Source organism: Streptopelia decaocto (genome assembly GCF_964273445.1).
Source record: "Streptopelia decaocto genome assembly, chromosome: 6".
Lineage (NCBI taxonomy): Eukaryota > Metazoa > Chordata > Aves > Columbiformes > Columbidae > Streptopelia > Streptopelia decaocto.
Genome location: NC_138660.1, coordinates 24,296,674 through 24,313,379, shown reverse-complemented (window position 1 = coordinate 24,313,379; position 16,706 = coordinate 24,296,674). Strand labels below are relative to the sequence as shown.

Sequence of the window (16,706 nt, the reverse complement as noted above, 5' to 3'; positions counted from 1 at the left end):
CTTGGGTCATCTGCAACTCGGGCCCCCTTATCTGCTCTGATCTAGGGAACATTTCTAACAGTCATAACCAGAGGGCACAGATCTCGCAGTGGCAGACAGTCTACGTATAGAGACAGATGTATAACAAAGAGGTGTGATTGGCATCGTCCCAACTATTTCATATGAAATGTCACTGTGCGTTCCTGACGCTCACTGGTCTTGGATCATTCCTTAGTTTTTTCCTGGATCATTCCCTTGGATCTGTCATTATCCTCCTGAATCCCCAGGTGAAGGTCATGCCCACGGAGCCATCCTTCCTGTCCTTTTTGACGTCTGTCCGGAAATGATGAGCATTACAATAAAACTCGTCTGAAGGACATAGTCCCTGTGACAGACGGGCAGGCACGTGCACTAAAGCAGATTGATGCGCCTGTGTACATTTATGCAATCCAATGGATCTCTAATAGGAGCTGGAAGATTTTCATATGCAATTCTCATAAAGAAACAGAACAAAATTTTGCAAAGCTGCTCAGGAAAGATGTTCCTGGGTTTTGGCCAACTGCACCAAGTCTCCAGCTCTCAGGGTGGGGGAGGGAACTACAGCAAAAATAATACACAGAGAGGCGAGCAGCAGGGAATTAAGTTCTAGCCAAGACTAAGAGCCTTTAGATGAAGAGACATTAGCACTGGGGCTGGGCTGTTCATATACAGAATTTACTTTTCTTAGAGCACTTTGGTGCCATTGTACTGGAGCCACGTAGGGGCTATAGATGTCTGACCATCTTACACGTAGAATTGCAGAGGTGGAAGATGAGTGCCCAGGTCCCCTGCAGATGCACCACCCAGCTGTGACCTTGGAGGCTCTGTGAATCACAGCTTCTGCCCAGGAGCAGTGGATCAGGTCTGGGTTTCGCTTTGTAATGAAAATTCCACCATTAGGAAATAACCAAACAAAACCTCACAACTCAAGCAGCTGCACATGACAGGTGTAACAAAGTGTTGGAGCAATCAGTATGAAAAGAAAGGCAACAATGGGTGGGCTAAATGAAGATGAACCCAGTCTGCTCCCAGGAAAGGGGAGTGCGCTGAGCAGCAGGGTGACAGAGCAGGAGAATCATTTGTGCTTCCAACTTGATGCCTGCAAGTCATGGCCAGATACTCAGCCCCTCCGTATTGGATTATGGGTTCCATTTTCTCTACCTGCGTTTGCTCACTTTAGCTGCTCACTTCTTTCCATTAGCAGCTTCTGGTCTGCTTTCCATCACACCCTTCTGCCCTAGCAGCAGATCTCCTTGATAATGGTAATGATGTGGATGAGGCACAGAGATGCTCTTAAAGCATTATATTCAAAGTAGCTCATTAACCTTCACCTCTGCTGTGTGAATGGAACAGCGAAACCCACGCAGATGAGATTACGCTGCCAGGTGAAGGCAACACTGCCTGCATGTGGGGTCCAAGCCTGGCAACTCAGCCCACTGGTCACACACCAGTGACATCCCTGAGGACAGGGCTGGGCCAGTGTCAAGCCCTGAGCTTTCCAGCTCTGAACTGGGAGGCCTGTCAGAAGGGCTAATTTCTGCAGTGACTGCCACTGCCGTGCAGACCCTGCCTGGCCTGTGGGTGAGGGGAGGAGGGCAAATCACCATGTGGGGATGACTGTGCCTTTCCCTTCCTCCTTGGCAGACCTGGTACCCACGCCTCCCATCCTGCCCCCACGCAACGTCCTCATGGCATTGCCGAGCAGCGAGACAAAGGAGGTATCGTCTCTCCCTGAAAACTCCAGGGTGGCAGATGTTAATAAACTGTCGCTCTCTGAGACACTACTCCAGCGACTGCAGTTTCAGGACACAAGCAGGTGAGAGTGACAAAGTCTCAGCCCAGCTCTGCACTTTCTGGGCCTCTCTGTTTAGGTCAGCTGAGGACCTCTTTGATTCTGCAAAACTACTTCTCATTTATACTGCAAAATGAAGAACAGAATCAGATCTGTAGTGCATTAGCTACTCTTTTCCAGTCCAGCTGTCATCTAGAAAAAATTACTTTTCTGAAGAATTAAAATCACCAATAGACTTTCCCCACTGAGGTATATTTTCCTAAATGATGGTAGTAACTGAGAGAACTTGGTCTATTAGCCATGTACCTAAACTACAGATTGTATCAGAAAGCACCAGCCAGTCTTCAAAAAGAATAAAGTTGTGTGGGGGTTTCCAGGTACTCATACTTACTGATCTACTCCAGCTACAGGTCTGACTCACATTGTCCCGCATGGTAGTGGTGTCACACCTGGACGTGCACTGAAGCCTTAGAGGAAACTGTGTGGTATTTAATGACCAGATCTGTGAAGTTTAAAAGTAAAATAAAAATAAAATTAAAAGGCATCCCTGTTGGCAGGGCAGTGAAGGGCTGTGAGCAAACGGTGGTGCATGGCAGTGCAGGTCCTGCTGTGGTGGCCCACTAGCAGCTGGCTGGCTGGGAGAAACCCAGTTCTGTTCAGCTGCCTGCACCATTTCATTGGCTATGCAGCCGGCTGGGACTTTCCGCATTTGACAGGGCCCAAGACAGAACCTCAAAATGGGACTTGGTGAGGTGAAAGGGGGTCTTCATCTCCCCAGAGCCCCTGAGCTGCTATTAGCGACCTTGCAGGTAAAGCCTAGCTTTACCTGCGAAGGCTAATGCTCCCACCATGACTCTGGCAAAGCCAGGCATCACAAGCCTTTGGGGGGGATCCATGGTCCAGTTCTGAAAACTGCGTGTTTACACTGAAATTCAAGCCAAACTGCCCCCCCCCGCATCTGCCTGTGCTGGCAGTGAAAGTATCAGATAAATAACAAAGCTGTCTGATGTTTTGGAGCAGAAAAGAGAGAGCTGGCTTTTGACCTGTCTGTTTCTTTCACAGTGTCTCTGACGAGCATCTTAAACTCATCCAGGATTACCTGCGGGTTCACATCATTAGTGACTTGGAGATGGTGCAGACTGGCTCAAGCAATCTTCCTCAGCTGAAGAAACTGCTTACGCTTCTTTGCAAAGGACTCTTCAGGTAACTAAAGGCTGGTTTTCAGAGATCAGAATACAATGCTGTTACACTAGTCTGATGTGAGTTCCATGTGCAGGCATTCAGAACCTGCATTTCTGGCACAGAAAACTGGCTTATGCTCAAAAACATTATGTTTAGATCTCATGACCTGTGATTCTGACCCAAAGATGTGAAATCTATATAAAAGACATAGCTCTGACAGTGAAGTTTTCCTGTAGGCGGTTTCAGTCAGTAGGGTATTCTTTTTATGCTTTGTTTAGAAAGAAACAAAACAAAGAATGTACTAACCAATTAACCGCATAATTTGGTAATGCATAAATGACACCCACAGAATTGTCAAGCACAAGTCGTTTATGGAAACAAGCACATATTGGTGTATAGCTATGTTTTAAACACTGATTCTCCTTGCCACTAAGGCACTGTGAACCCAAAATGATTCTATCGATGTCAGTGAAGTCCAGCTCAAATGAAAAGAGAAACAAGCCTAGACTCTACAAATTTTATCTTTCCTATTTATAGACTTTCCAGGTCCCAAGTAGGAAAACTCAGATCGGGGAACTAAACCCTTGCAGAGCTCCCTCTTTCTCTGGTGGAAGGATGTGATTTCCTCTCTTGCTGCTTGTAAGCAAAGGAGATTAGTCCACACTTTTGCAGAAGTCTTGTAGCTCTATATGGCAGAGGGCACATACTTCCACACTTGTGTCTGCCTTGCAATATCCTTCTCTCCAGTGTATTTAGAAGTGAGGCTGGTAGTGCCACTGGTCTGATCTTGTTCTCCCGGAGCTCACCAGGGCTGAAGAAATGGCTAAAATGGGGCTGATTTCTTTGGCTTTAACCCATGGAAGGAAGGCAGGGAGTGACTGAGGTGCTCAGCTGCTTAGGACCGTGATTACTGCCCTGACATGGTGGGCACGGCACATGTTTTAGCGGGCATGGGGGGGTTGTGCAGCCCCACTCCATCTGCCAGGAGCCCTGACAGATAGGCCCCTGGCAGGACTGAGGACGGGTTGTGCAAAGAGCTGCCCTTCTTCTGTGCCCTGCTCGAGAGTTTTGCTTCTCTGCGCCCACAGAGGGGGAGACCCAGGTGGCTAGCTAAGAATAAACCTGAACAATGGAAACTAAAATCTAATGAAATCACAAGTGAGAGTTTTATGTTACTAAAATACCTCCAGTACTGCTGTTCTGGTGATGCCTGGCTTTTTCCATTTCCAGCTTCTTATTCTGCTTCACCTTATCTGGGTTTCACAACCCTGCTCCTCATAAGCCTACATGGGATGGCAAGAAAGGAGATGCAACAGGTCCACAACCCTCCCAAATGCCAGGATACCTTTTACATTTCCAGATTTTCTATAGGTTATTTTGGTGACTGGACTTTGCAAAGCATCATGCAGTTTTCTGCCCCATTCCCCATCATTTTCTTCCCATCCTTGAATTATTTCAGTTAGATGGAGCTGCTTTCTCAGTTTTTTCATGCAGGTCCAGAACTGCAGGCTGTTTTCAGTCCCAGTCAGATCTCTCTGAGGAACCTCTCCCTCTCTGGATTGTCCCATGAATCTCTACCATCCAACCAAATGATTTGCTCAGCTTCAGCTGACCAATAGTCAGATGCTTAGGTGTCTTATTGTTTTCTGCAGTCCTAACCTCAGAGGTTGTCTGGGCTTTTAGCTTATTTCCCTTATCAGTCTTCTGAACTCAAATTTAATCAGTGGCATTGCCTAAATTTAGTTTTTATTTACTTCAGCTTTCTTCAGCTGCACAGGGATTCCAGCTGAATGTCCAGGTAATTCTGAGGCTCCTTCTCAGTGGCTGTGTCCTCTTTTTCTTAATCATGGTCAATTTCATTATTTTCACAATATTTGAGAACAGGTTAAAAAAAGCCCGGACCAGTGAGAAGCAGCAATGTTAATTGGCACAGCTTGAGCTCTTTCATTGGAGCTGAAGCTCCTTTGAATTTGCTGGCACTGCTGAGGGTTTATGGGTGTGCAGGTTGTGGCTGAGCTGACCCCGGCTGTTTGTGAGCCGTGCTGATTTGCCCTGAATCAGAGATTTTTGCGATGCTGTATTCTGTCTTCTTCTTCAAAGCTCCCAGAGCCCAGCTGTCACTCACAGACACGCTGCTGTCACTGTGAAAAATGAACATACTGATGCCCTTTGGCTGACTCACTTCTGAGTTTAATACTGGGCTGTGGGTAAGCTCCGAGCTAGAGGGGTGCACACTGGAGCTGTCAGCAATCAGGAGAAGAAAAAAATGTAGAGTGAATCCCACGGGGTTGGGAGAGGAGTTGGGCCAACTACCTGTGAGCAGTCTGTGCCTTTTGCAGTTTGTGTATTATCCATGGACCCGTTTCTGACCAAGGAGCTCAAGGGCCACAGCAGACCGGGATGCAGAGTTTGTGATCTCTCACCACCGATCCCTGATTGATGCAGCAAGAACCAGAACCCAATGTGCCTTAGAGATACTAAAAACTGGTTTTAACTGTGCAGGAAGCTGCGGCTGCCTTCTAGGGCTAGCTGTGGCCACAGGGGTCAGGACAGCTATGGCATATCTTATCTGAGCCCGGAGGACAAGGGGACAACTGCTCCTGGGAGAGGCTGTTTGCTCTGGCAGCTGAGTACTCTGGCCAATGGGTACTTTTGTGAAGCATTCAGCGCTAAAAGCAATGGTCATACAAGGGTTTCTGTAGTCAGGGGAATCCTCCAGTGGCTGGAAAGCTGACTCATGGAGAACTTGGTGCCCCAGCAAAGAGTGGGGACTACCCACGTGAGTGGACTTTGTTCAGAGTTTCCTAACAACTTCAAGTGAAAAACATTACTAGTGGTCTATTCCACCTGCTACTATCTGAAACCATCATTTGGTCATCGATCACTGTCCTCCATGCTCCTGTTTATTCTTCCTCACTGGATAATTTGCTCACAGAGTTTTTAAGGCAGCTTTTCAAGCACTTGTGATACCAGCACTCATGCAATCATATGTGGAGACACAGACTTCTGACACTTGAATGAAGATCACTGCATGTATTTCCTTTGAACTGTCAAGAAAAGAAAACAAAAGGAGTTATAAGTAAAATTAAAACCACTTTGTGGTTTTGTTGAGTTTGAACGCCTGAAGATGTTCTTCCCCCATCCTCACACGCATGCTATACGTTGCACCATAAACAGAAGGCAGTTTTCCCATGAGAAATGATTTCTGAACTGCTTCAAGCAGCTGCTGCTCTGCGTTTTCGAGGATTGGCCTACATGTTCTGCGCCCTTGACCACAGTAAATATCCTTTTATTCTTTTCAAACCAAACTTCACCTAATGCTCCTGCAGCTGCCTGCTGCCTTGTGGGGCCTGACTCCATGGCTGCAGAAATCAATGCAAGTCTTGTGTTTGGGGCCAGAGCCATTTGCTGACACTGGCCCTAGTTGATCCGAAGCTGAACTATGGTATTGGAGGAATAAGTTGAGCAGATCCATATTCCTACAAGTGTCTTGTACTCCTGTGTGGCCCACAGCAAGTCTTTCAGGCTGAAATTTCAAACGTGAGTGCTATTAATCATCCATGGTTCACCACCTAGGCAAATATCTAATCTTCAGACCGTCAGGCATATTTTCACTTTGGAGCACTTTTGCCAACAAACAGGGAGTAAAATCCGGTCCATTCAGACTTAGGAAAGTGAGGGAAATCATTAACATCCCCTGTTGACTAGGCACAATGCGAGCATCCTCGCGCTGCTCCCCAGGATCACCTTCCTTTTGACCTGCACTCCCTGGCTGCTCTTTCCGTGATAAGTCTTGTCATTATTGGAGCATGCGGCTTCTGTGCCAAATTCATACAACAGCATTTTGACAAATGAGCATCCTGTGGAATCTAATTGGGAAATGCTGAAAGAATCTCATTGTAACCCACGAACCATTCCCATTCTAGAGATTAAAGGCTGGCTGTTCCACCCCCTCGCTGCGCCCGGCCCCTCTTTGTCATATGAGCTGAAAAATCTAAAAATTAGTTTCCTCTTCACCTCAGTGTCCCCAGCATCGTGCGTCAGCCTCGGCAGCTGCGCACGGACCGTGCAAAACCGAGCTGCTCCTGACGCTGGAACTTTCATAGGCACCAGACTTCACTGGGCTTTGAGATTTTTGAGTGTGCTTTGATCTTGAAGTTGGCATCGTTGGGTTGATGCCAGGACATCTTTCTGGGGAGATTTAGGAAGTTGTCACCTCTGAGGAGCCAGCAGCGTGCCCATGCTTCAGCCATAGCAAAGCAAAGTCAGCTGCCCAACTCTGAGCTGCCTTCGCTGGCAGCATCACTGGGACAGCTGAGAAACGTTCTCATCACCTGTCCCACCACCTCCGAGGGCCATAAGCAGCCAGGGACAAGAGTATGACACATAGTGAGAGCAGGTCTGATGTGAACGTGGGCCCGTGGTCTCTGCAGCGTGGCTTTGTCCAAAGAGACCAAGCGCTGCCCTACCCAGGTACTTGAGTGCAGCCTTACACCTCTGCTGTGTCTCTGTTCTCAGTGAAGCCTCCCGGACTCTCCCATCCCTGGAATCCATCCAGAAGGTGTTTGAGCAGCAGCTGCACCCCGGTATCCACCAGCGCTCACAGGTGAGTCGGCTGGAAGGTGGGAGAAGGAGCAGAAAGAGGAGTGCGGGGGCTGTTAGCATGTGGGGAGGAGGGTTCTGGTTGCACAGGGGTGACCGGTGGGGTTCAGGTGATCAGTCACCACTTCTGTTCTCTCTAGCCCCTCTCTGGCTGCAGTGCAGAGGGCACACAGTGAGTTATATCCCCACAGTTTCAATTCTCCCGCAGTCTCCTCTGCCTGCTCTCCCTTCCTGCCCCAGAGGAAGGTGCAGCAAACTGCCTGAGCACTTCCATCTCCCCACCCTCTCTCAGCCTGTAGACCAGGACTGCACATTTCTCTTGCCATAAACTTCACTCCAGGATGTTTGGCTGCCAAATCCTTCCTTCCCCCAGCCCATATAAGTCCCAGGCCCTTCTTCTCCCTGCCAGTAGCCCAGAAAAACAAAACTTCAGGACTTCTGTATGTTGAACTCTGGATCTGGTCATGCAAACCTGTCCCACAGCAGCAAGCTGACTCTCCTGCATGCCCAGCTGCCTCTAACCTATGGACAAGGTTTGCAAATTTGTCCTTCTGCCCTCCCATCGTTCTGCATGTCCAGCCCAATTCTGTGCTCTTGAGCTGCCCGTTGTGGGTTAGAGCGGCAGCAGCACCAGCGCTGCTCCCTGCTCCATGTGCGAGGTGTTCCTGGGGCTGGTCTGCTGCGCTTCCTGTCTCTGTGAGTTTGGTAATTATGCATCTCTCTCTCTCTTTTTGTTTCTATATTGCGGTTATCAGATGCTCGGTGAAGCTAGTCCAGTCAATATTGTATCGAAACTCAACCAGCTGATTTCTTTGCTGTCTTCCATTGAAGAAAAGGTAGAGTTTTAAAGCTATTTTATGTTATCTTTTTGTCATCTTTTGTGCTTTTTGTTCATTATCAGTGCAATCCTCTGCTACAGTAGGATTTCTTTGCTCTGACTTCGTTACTCTCAATGTAGTGCAGAATTACTGAATACAATCTGGTATGCAAAAATTCTTTTACAGGTGAAAACACTGTTGATTGAAGGTCCTGATTCAACACACCGACGCTCCCTTATTCCCCCTGTCACTTTTGAGGTAAACATACTTCTTTAACAATGCTGATCACAATGTGGAAGGACAGTGATGCAGATTTGTGTCGGTATCTTGGGTCCTGGGAACTTTGCTGTGCTGCCACAGAGATAACAGCTATTCCTGGATGCTGTTTAGCACTATGTAAATGCTTAGAGATGTCTAGTGGGATTGGCATAATGACAATATGTGTCCATGAATTCAGGCAAGTGCTGCATTTATGATACACATGACTGAAGTGTAGAAGATCGTTTATGAAAAATCTTCCTATTTTCCGATAGGTGAAAGCTGACTCCCTAGGAATTTTCTCAAAAATACATCTCAAGGTTGATGTGGAAATGGGAAAACTGATTATCAAGAGAGCTAAGGATGGTCCAGAAGACAAGTTTTATACCCACAAGAAAAGTAAGATGCTTAAGGTCACAAATGCTGGACTAGACCCTCGGTGGTTTGGGTGGTGGGGCAAGGTTCCCATGGGCCCCACAGGGGCAAGGCTTGGCCCAGAGTGCAGATGTTTCTGCCAGGTCCTGGGTGTTGTGCAAGGCTCTGGTCAGTCTAGACTGCTGATCCCCAAAACGGCCTCCAGAGCACAGGGAGTCATTATTGGGGTAACCAGCTTTCACAGATTGTTCAGGACATGGCCTCCTGGTCCAAGTGGAGACAGTGGTAGCAGGACGGCAAGGGAGCAGGTTTTGATAGAAGATTCCCCATAGATCTGGTTGCAATAGAACCATTTTCTACTGAAAAGCAATGTCACTGGAAAAAAAAAAAAAAACAAACTAAAACATTTTGCAGGAACATATTTACTTCTGTTATGATGTTTGGTGTCAAAAAGACAGATACTCAGTTTCAGTAACATTTTTCAGTGCATTTCCACTTGATTTTTTATTTCTATGCTAATCAATATCTCTACTGATGAGCTATGCCAGTTTGGTCTGTGCAGGTCTGATTCAAACAACTTCCCTTTATTTTCTGTTGTGTTTTTGGAAAGGCAGCTCACCGAGATTGAGCCAAACACGGCAGGATTTATGAGAGGGTAAACGATGCCCTTGGGCTCTTTCCTGCTAGAAAACCAGCCTGTTGCTGGCAGTGATTGAAGAGATTAGCTTTCATGTATGGTTTTCTCCAGCTGGTGTTCATAATTACTTAGTTGCTGTTTAAGATGGGGAGGAATCACCTTTACCACCAAATGAGGTTTAACCTCCACTTTCACAGATGGGGCAGGAATATATTTAGGCTGGCTCAGGACAGAGATTTCCTGCAGGAAGCCAAGGCTCCACTGCAGACTGAAGGGCTTGGTGTAGGCAATAGCTCCAGGCAGAATGAGTTTTGGAGGTCCTCTTCAGTTCAGAGTCCAAATCTATTCCTATAGGGAACAGAATTAAGCAACATTAAAATGTATTTATGAGGGGCAAAGTGAGCCTCGGACATAAAAGACCATGTAGGTTGTGAGCCTGCATGCAGGATCCTGTTAGTTCTGGTGGGATTCTGGTTTTTCAGTGACTGCAGCTCATGACACCCGTCTCTGTTTAGTCTTGCAGCTTATCAAGTCCCAGAAGTTCCCCAACAAACTGGTGATTGTGCTGGAAACAGAAAAAGAAAAAACGCAGCGGAAGGAGTATGTTTTTTCTGATTCCAAGGTACATATACTGTGTTTCCTTCCTGCCAGCCTGGAGCAGGTACCTGGGTGGGAGTGGTACATGGGGCATTTCTTGGCAGAAAGAGGAACTGTTGAAGGACAGTGGTTGGCTTTGCAAAAATTAAAGTTCTCCTTTGTTCTGGAAACATCCAGAAAATGAACAAGTGTATTGTGCAAAGGGAGGTCTTGGAGAGGGCAAACATAACTGCTTGTCACTGAGGCAGGAGAACAGTGTCAGCAAGCAGTGAGAAGAGGCAGGGAGTTGTGTGAGGGTGGCTGCAAAAAGGTTCATACAAGGACAGTCAAGAGAGAAGTCTAGGCTTTCTTCTGACCAGCTCAGCATGTGTTGAAGCAGTGCACAGGCTCAGTGCCTGAGAAAGTACCACAGGAAAGGCAGCCTCTTCAAAGGTTGCAGGATAGTGGGGAGCTAATCTGCCCTTCAAGTGTGCTGGGAATTTCCTGGTTCAGCGAGTTTTTCAAGAGGAGTTAACCATCTCATTAATTGTCACTTCTCCTCCCTGTCTAGAAGAGAGAAGGCTTCTGCCAACTTCTGCAGCAGATGAAGAATAAACACTCAGAGCAACCAGAGCCTGATATGATCACCATCTTCATTGGGACCTGGAATATGGGTATGGGCTTCCTTCTGACATGGGCGTTCCTTCTGACATGGGCGTTCCTTCAGACACTTGCCAAAATGCATGCTCACCTGCCCCAATGAGCTCCAGGCACCGTGTCTGTTCTGCTGCAGATCTGTACACCAGGGTGGTCTTCCACTGGGACAGGGGAAGGGCTGATCTCTAGGCTTATTCTTGCATACACTTTGACACTTCTCGTGGTCCCAGTGACAGGAAAATAAAGTTGGCCCTGATGGATACTGAAGTCTAGTGACAGGGACCTTCACACTTGGCTAGCCTTGGCCTTGGTAAGCTAATTAAAGAGAGGAAGGTGCTCAAAGCAAAGTCACTCCTTCCATGTATCAAGTACGGTTAACATTTTTGTCACCTTAGAACAGTGTGCCCTGGCTGATATGAAACTGGTACAGGACAGAGTCAATGTGAAGCCTCTTATTTCTGACCCCATGGGTTGTCTGTGTCCTGGGTTTGACACAACATACTCTGACTTACTTTGGTGTTTGATTTGTTAATACAAGGTGCTGCACCACCCCCAAAGAAGATCACCTCCTGGTTTCTCTCCAAGGGGCAGGGGAAGACCCGTGATGACACTGCTGACTACATTCCTCATGACGTCTATGTGATTGGCACCCAGGAGGATCCCCAAGGGGAGAAGGAGTGGCTGGAGACCCTGAGGCAATCCCTGCAGGAAATTACCAGCATCAGCTTCAAAGTGGTGAGGGGTTATTCCAGTTTATTGCACATAACTCAGGCATAGGACGAGAGTACATGTTGTGCAAATAAAAGAGACAGAAAAATAAGTGGCATTTTGCCTATACGTCCTCCCCTTCCCTCCCTTTATTGTCGTTGCACTTGGATGAGGGAGAGAAAACTGAATCTGTCTGTGGACTCACAAGATCCTCCCCTGGAGCTGGCTAGATGGGCATATTGCTGTCATCAGTGACTCCCGCACTGCCAAAGCAGGGACCTCGCCATGACGCTCTTCTGCCTGCCACCCTGGGGCAGATGCTGAGCACCCGAGTCAAGGGATGATGATGTTTTGACCTTCATAAAGGAGGAGACTGTAAAACTTTCTGAACCAGCTGTAGCCTAGATCTCGTCCTACGCAACTGCACTTTCAAAACAGGATGGAACAGCATACATGGCACAGTCACAAAAGAAACTGAACCTTATTAAGGCCAGGCTTGGGCATTTCTGAGTTTCAGTGATGTCAAGAAACAAATCTAAGTGTATCTGGAAGGCCACAGGAGAGCAGGACTTAGAACTATCATGGTGATACGGAAACTTTATTTTGTGCAACCAAGGCAATCCAAGGATTAACTAGAAAATAGCTAGGTTCTTCCTCCTGCCTTTGATTAAAATGATTCAAAGGATATTCTGAACACAGGAAGACAATTTGTGTAGGAGAAGTACCACAGAAGGAGTCAGAAAGGCTGCGGGTACAGCGCAGCTCTGCAGATATATGAAGAAATATAACCTCTAACCTTCCCATCCCTGCAGATAGCAATCCATACACTCTGGAACATCAGGATTGTGGTACTAGCCAAACCAGAACACGAGAACCGGATTAGCCACATCTGCACAGACAACGTGAAGACAGGCATTGCAAACACACTGGGTAAGGAACAGAGCCGATCTTGTCCAGAGAACTGAGACCTCTTCAGTCTGTGCCAATACTGTCCCTGAAATGGAATAGCTTTATCCACAAGACTCCTTTGACTATATTTATGTGACACTAGTGTTACTAAAGTTATATCCCACTAACACTGATTATATCTTACCCTGTAAGGGAGGAATCTATTTGTGTGCATACTTGGTGCATATACATGTATTTATATTGCCAGCAAACACCTTTGACTGGATATTGGATTGCTCTTTCATGGGTTTCACAAGGAAATTGCACTTCTTTCCCTTCAACTGATTTTTTTAGCATCCTTAGAAAATTTGTTACCACAATCTGTGCTGTATGTACTAATTCATTCTGTGCTGACTGAGTCAAGTTATTTCTCTTCTCCATCCTCCACTTGACTTAAGATGTGCTAGGTGCTTTATTGTCTTTGTTAGGCTCAGCCTGGAGGTGGATTGATTTCTTGACATTTTTGGCTTATGTTTTCCCAGGTAATAAAGGAGCTGTGGGGGTATCATTCATGTTTAATGGAACCTCCTTTGGGTTTGTTAACAGTCATTTGACTTCAGGAAGCGAAAAGAAACACAGGTAAGATACATCTTAAAAATTGGTGTTGACCCAGAGTGAAATGATCTGGGCCATGCTTGCAAGGAGGGTTCACCAGACACTCACAAGCATGTTTTCCTAACCATAAAAATTTGTTAAATGTCTTCTGAGAGGGCAGCCTGTGCTAAAGATCCTGCCTGCTATGTCGGTATTTCAATAAGTGACTTCTGCTCTATGGCCACACCACACAGTGCAGGTGAAATGGACAGCAAAATGGTTTCACAGCCAAGTGTAAATGTCTCCCACAAAACACTTATGTCATTTGTCAAGCAAGCCCAGTATATGAGGGAAATCAGCTTATTGATCTGTAATGTTCTGAAGAGATATAGGAAGGCTTTTCCCATCCCGGAATAACGTGCTGAAGAGGACAGTTTGCCTTCTCACTGTAGGCGGTGCTGTGAGCATGGGAGCTGTGGTATCTGCTGAGGAATGGCTCAGGAAGATCCTGCTATGCAGAGCGTGCTGTCAGGAGTGCCAGGAGGGAGGTGTGGAGCACAGAAACATCACCACAGTGGCTAATTCTCTATACTCAGCTGTGAAATGAGTTTCCATGGTCTAGGCAGGTTCTGTGCAGCACAGGACTGGAAGGCAAAGATCCCAACATTGGTAGAAGATCTGTGCCCACGCTGGATGAGCTGGAGCAGTTGGAAGGAGTGGTTTTGAAGGGTTCCGTAGGAACCAGGAATAGCTGCCAGAATCTAGTTATGTGTTTGCTGCTGAAGGCAACAATCTAATGCTGGGTTTCTGGGACGTGCAGCTCAGAAAAGCACAACCCCAGGCAGCAACAAAAGTGGCATTAGGACAGTTTTCCAACCTTTCAGCTCAGGTAGAAACAGTTCGACACCCCAGGCAGAGCAGTCTGGAGCTGCTGTAAATGCCACTGTCGCCTCCTGCTCCCCAGGCCACACACGATACAAGCCGCACTGTAAGAGCAGCTGGTGCTGTCCCACGTGTGCCAACACCAGCTCCTGCTCCATCCCCAGGCTGCACCGTGCTGTGACACTGGCAACATCCAGTAGGGTGGTTCACCAGGAGATGCTGAGCACGTTACCTGGGCAGATCTGCTGAGATGCAGCGCAAGGCCGGGGTGGCAAGGTCTCAGCTTTGGATCTACTCTTCTCTAGATGTTGAGCCAAATTGGTTGCTGCCTGGTAAAGCTGCAGCCTCTGCCAGCCCAGGCGTTTAGAAGTCGCCTGGCAATTTAGTGTGTCAGGCAGATGTTTCTTGTCTTTACAGACGCAACCAGAACTACATGAACATCCTGCGCTTCCTGACGCTGGGAGATAAGAAGCTGAGTCCATTTAACATCACTCATCGCTTTACTCATCTTTTCTGGCTGGGAGACTTGAACTACCGTGTGGAACAGCCCCCGACGGTAAGGGACTCTGTGTGAATCCCTGGAGAGACAAAATACCATGTTGCTATAGAAGTGCTATGTTTTTCCAATCTAGGGCAAGATGGCAGAAAGAGGGGAGGCAGAAGGGGTCCCCAGGGCATGAGGCTGACACCAGTTGAGGGAGAGTAAGGAAATCCCCTTTGCCTTCTCCAGGGACGGATGGTCTCAGGGCACGCCAGGAATGCTGGCTGGCACACTGCTCCAGGCAGCATCGCTTCCCCAAACCTCCCAACTCTCCTTCCCACTGTGAGCGAGCATCTGTCCCTGAACAGTTTGATCCAGAGATTGCCTTTCTGCTCTATTTGCTTAGCTTTTAATGGCTCAGAACAGGCCTTCAGAAGCAGGCAAGCCGCAATGAACACTGGATGGGTTTCAGTAGGCGTGAGACAACAGCAAGCCTGGTGTTGATGTGCAGCTCATTGCGTGTGTGTATGCTTGTGTAGGGGACATGTGGGCATTTTGATGCCTGTTTTGATAGACAAATGTTCAGCCATGCAGCAAAGACTGAGGCCTTTCAGTGAAGGGAAAGGTGGCAGGAGCTCCGTGAAACATTCAAGAAGCACTTGCTGGCTCACCAGTGAAGGGAGAATTTATAAGAAGGTTTTGCATCATCTGCAGCTCTGCTGTTTCCCTGTTGGCAGGAAGCAGAGAATATTATCCAGAAGATCAGGCAGCAGCAGTATCCGGAGCTGCTGGCTTTTGACCAGCTTCTCATCGAGAGAAAGGACCAAAAGGTGTTTCTGCAGTTTGGTAAGATTCTGAGTTTGTTGACAGGTTCCTCTCCCATTTCCAGCAACCTTCTCTGCCAGAGGTGATGTGGGGCAGGGTGTACAGAGCAGTATCTGTCTTTCCCAGATGAGGGTTCTTGATGGACCAGACTGTAACAGAGCTGTCTCTCTGTTTTAGAGGAAGAAGAGATTACTTTTGCTCCAACCTACCGTTTTGAAAGAGGTACCCGGGAGAAGTATGCTTACACCAAGCAAAAAGCTACAGGGGTAGGTGAAAACTGATTCCTTTCAGAAAGAAAATCCTACAGAAGAAAGGGACCTAACCTGATCTCTGCATTTTCTGCCTTTGTAGTGTTTTGAAATCAATCAATACAAACAAAAAAAGATTTGACACAAATATATGTTGGTTGGGCAAGAAAATTTCCTGTTCTTTTGTGAACTGGTCCTTTCCCTCCCTCTTGACAGTCACTTTTCCTTTGGTTTGCAGATGAAGTACAATTTGCCATCCTGGTGCGATCGAGTGCTCTGGAAATCATACCCCATGGTGCACGTTGTGTGTCAGTCCTATGGTGGGTAGATAACAGATTGTAGATAGCAAAGCAATAGGCCTGAAACGGAAATGATTCAGAGCAGAGTCTGTAGGATCTCCCTGCGCTGCCAGGCACTCAGCAGAGGGGGACCTGATGTTAAACCAGGCAGAGGCGAGCTAAATCTCTCTGCCTGTAACCTTACAACATTTGGAACTAGTTCTGTTCTTTTACATGCAGAATACAGCTCAGACAGCTACAGCTGTCCAGCTTTAGGCCATGCTGTAGGATCACTTTACGCCAGTTGTTTCTTGGTAGCAACAACCACTTTTCCTGTGCAGTTAACACCAGGAGCTCCTGGCTTGATGGTGCCAGGAAGGGAGAACCTGTCCAGTCTGCAGAGGCTGGAGCTGCAAACCTCTCTCTTCTGTCAAATCATATTCCAGAAGGACTGTGTGGTACCAAGAGCCTGTTCCCTTCCTTACTGAGAGGCGTCACGAAAGTTCAGTGCAGGGGAGAGACGGAGCCCACAAAACCTGTTTAAAAAAAGACTCAGATACTAGTTCCTGAAATTTCATCAACTATATGTAGGACCAAGCATCTGAGCATGATGTTGGTGGTTTCCAATGCATGGGATTGAGTAGAGGGCTGTAAAAGTCTCTTGGGGGATAAGGTGGACTGATGTGATCATAGAGTCTGTGGTGATGAGATCTGTTGTCAAATAAACACCTCCAGAGAATCTGGCCCTTGCTTTTATATACTGTTCTGTTCAGTGGACCAGCCTCACTGGAGCTCACTGTGTGCTGAGGTGAAGTCAAGACCTCACTCACTCACTGTTAATCATGGCCATGAGGTGCCCTGTAGCACTGCAGTAGCACCAGTGTATA

At 47.3% G+C, this 16,706-nt stretch overlaps 1 protein-coding gene across 5 annotated transcripts in view; it reads left to right on the top strand.

Annotated features, from left to right (window-relative positions):
• INPP5D (inositol polyphosphate-5-phosphatase D) overlaps positions 1-16,706 on the top strand; it is a 58,049-nt gene that overhangs the window by 31,604 nt on the left and 9,739 nt on the right. For 4 of the 5 annotated variants that reach the window (XM_082057290.1, XM_082057289.1, XM_082057288.1 and 1 more), the window contains exons 8-22: positions 1,663-1,834; positions 2,873-3,013; positions 7,511-7,598; positions 8,350-8,430; positions 8,599-8,670; positions 8,946-9,069; positions 10,198-10,304; positions 10,830-10,932; positions 11,454-11,650; positions 12,436-12,553; positions 13,054-13,150; positions 14,405-14,543; positions 15,206-15,314; positions 15,471-15,559; positions 15,780-15,861. In XM_082057290.1, the coding sequence (XP_081913416.1) occupies positions 1,663-1,834; positions 2,873-3,013; positions 7,511-7,598; positions 8,350-8,430; positions 8,599-8,670; positions 8,946-9,069; positions 10,198-10,304; positions 10,830-10,932; positions 11,454-11,650; positions 12,436-12,553; positions 13,054-13,150; positions 14,405-14,543; positions 15,206-15,314; positions 15,471-15,559; positions 15,780-15,861 (1,719 nt within the window). Of the gene's footprint in view, positions 1-806; positions 881-1,662; positions 1,835-2,872; positions 3,014-7,510; positions 7,599-8,349; positions 8,431-8,598; positions 8,671-8,945; positions 9,070-10,197; positions 10,305-10,829; positions 10,933-11,453; positions 11,651-12,435; positions 12,554-13,053; positions 13,151-14,404; positions 14,544-15,205; positions 15,315-15,470; positions 15,560-15,779; positions 15,862-16,706 lie in introns of those variants that run through there. The other variant, XM_082057291.1, reaches the window with a different exon arrangement.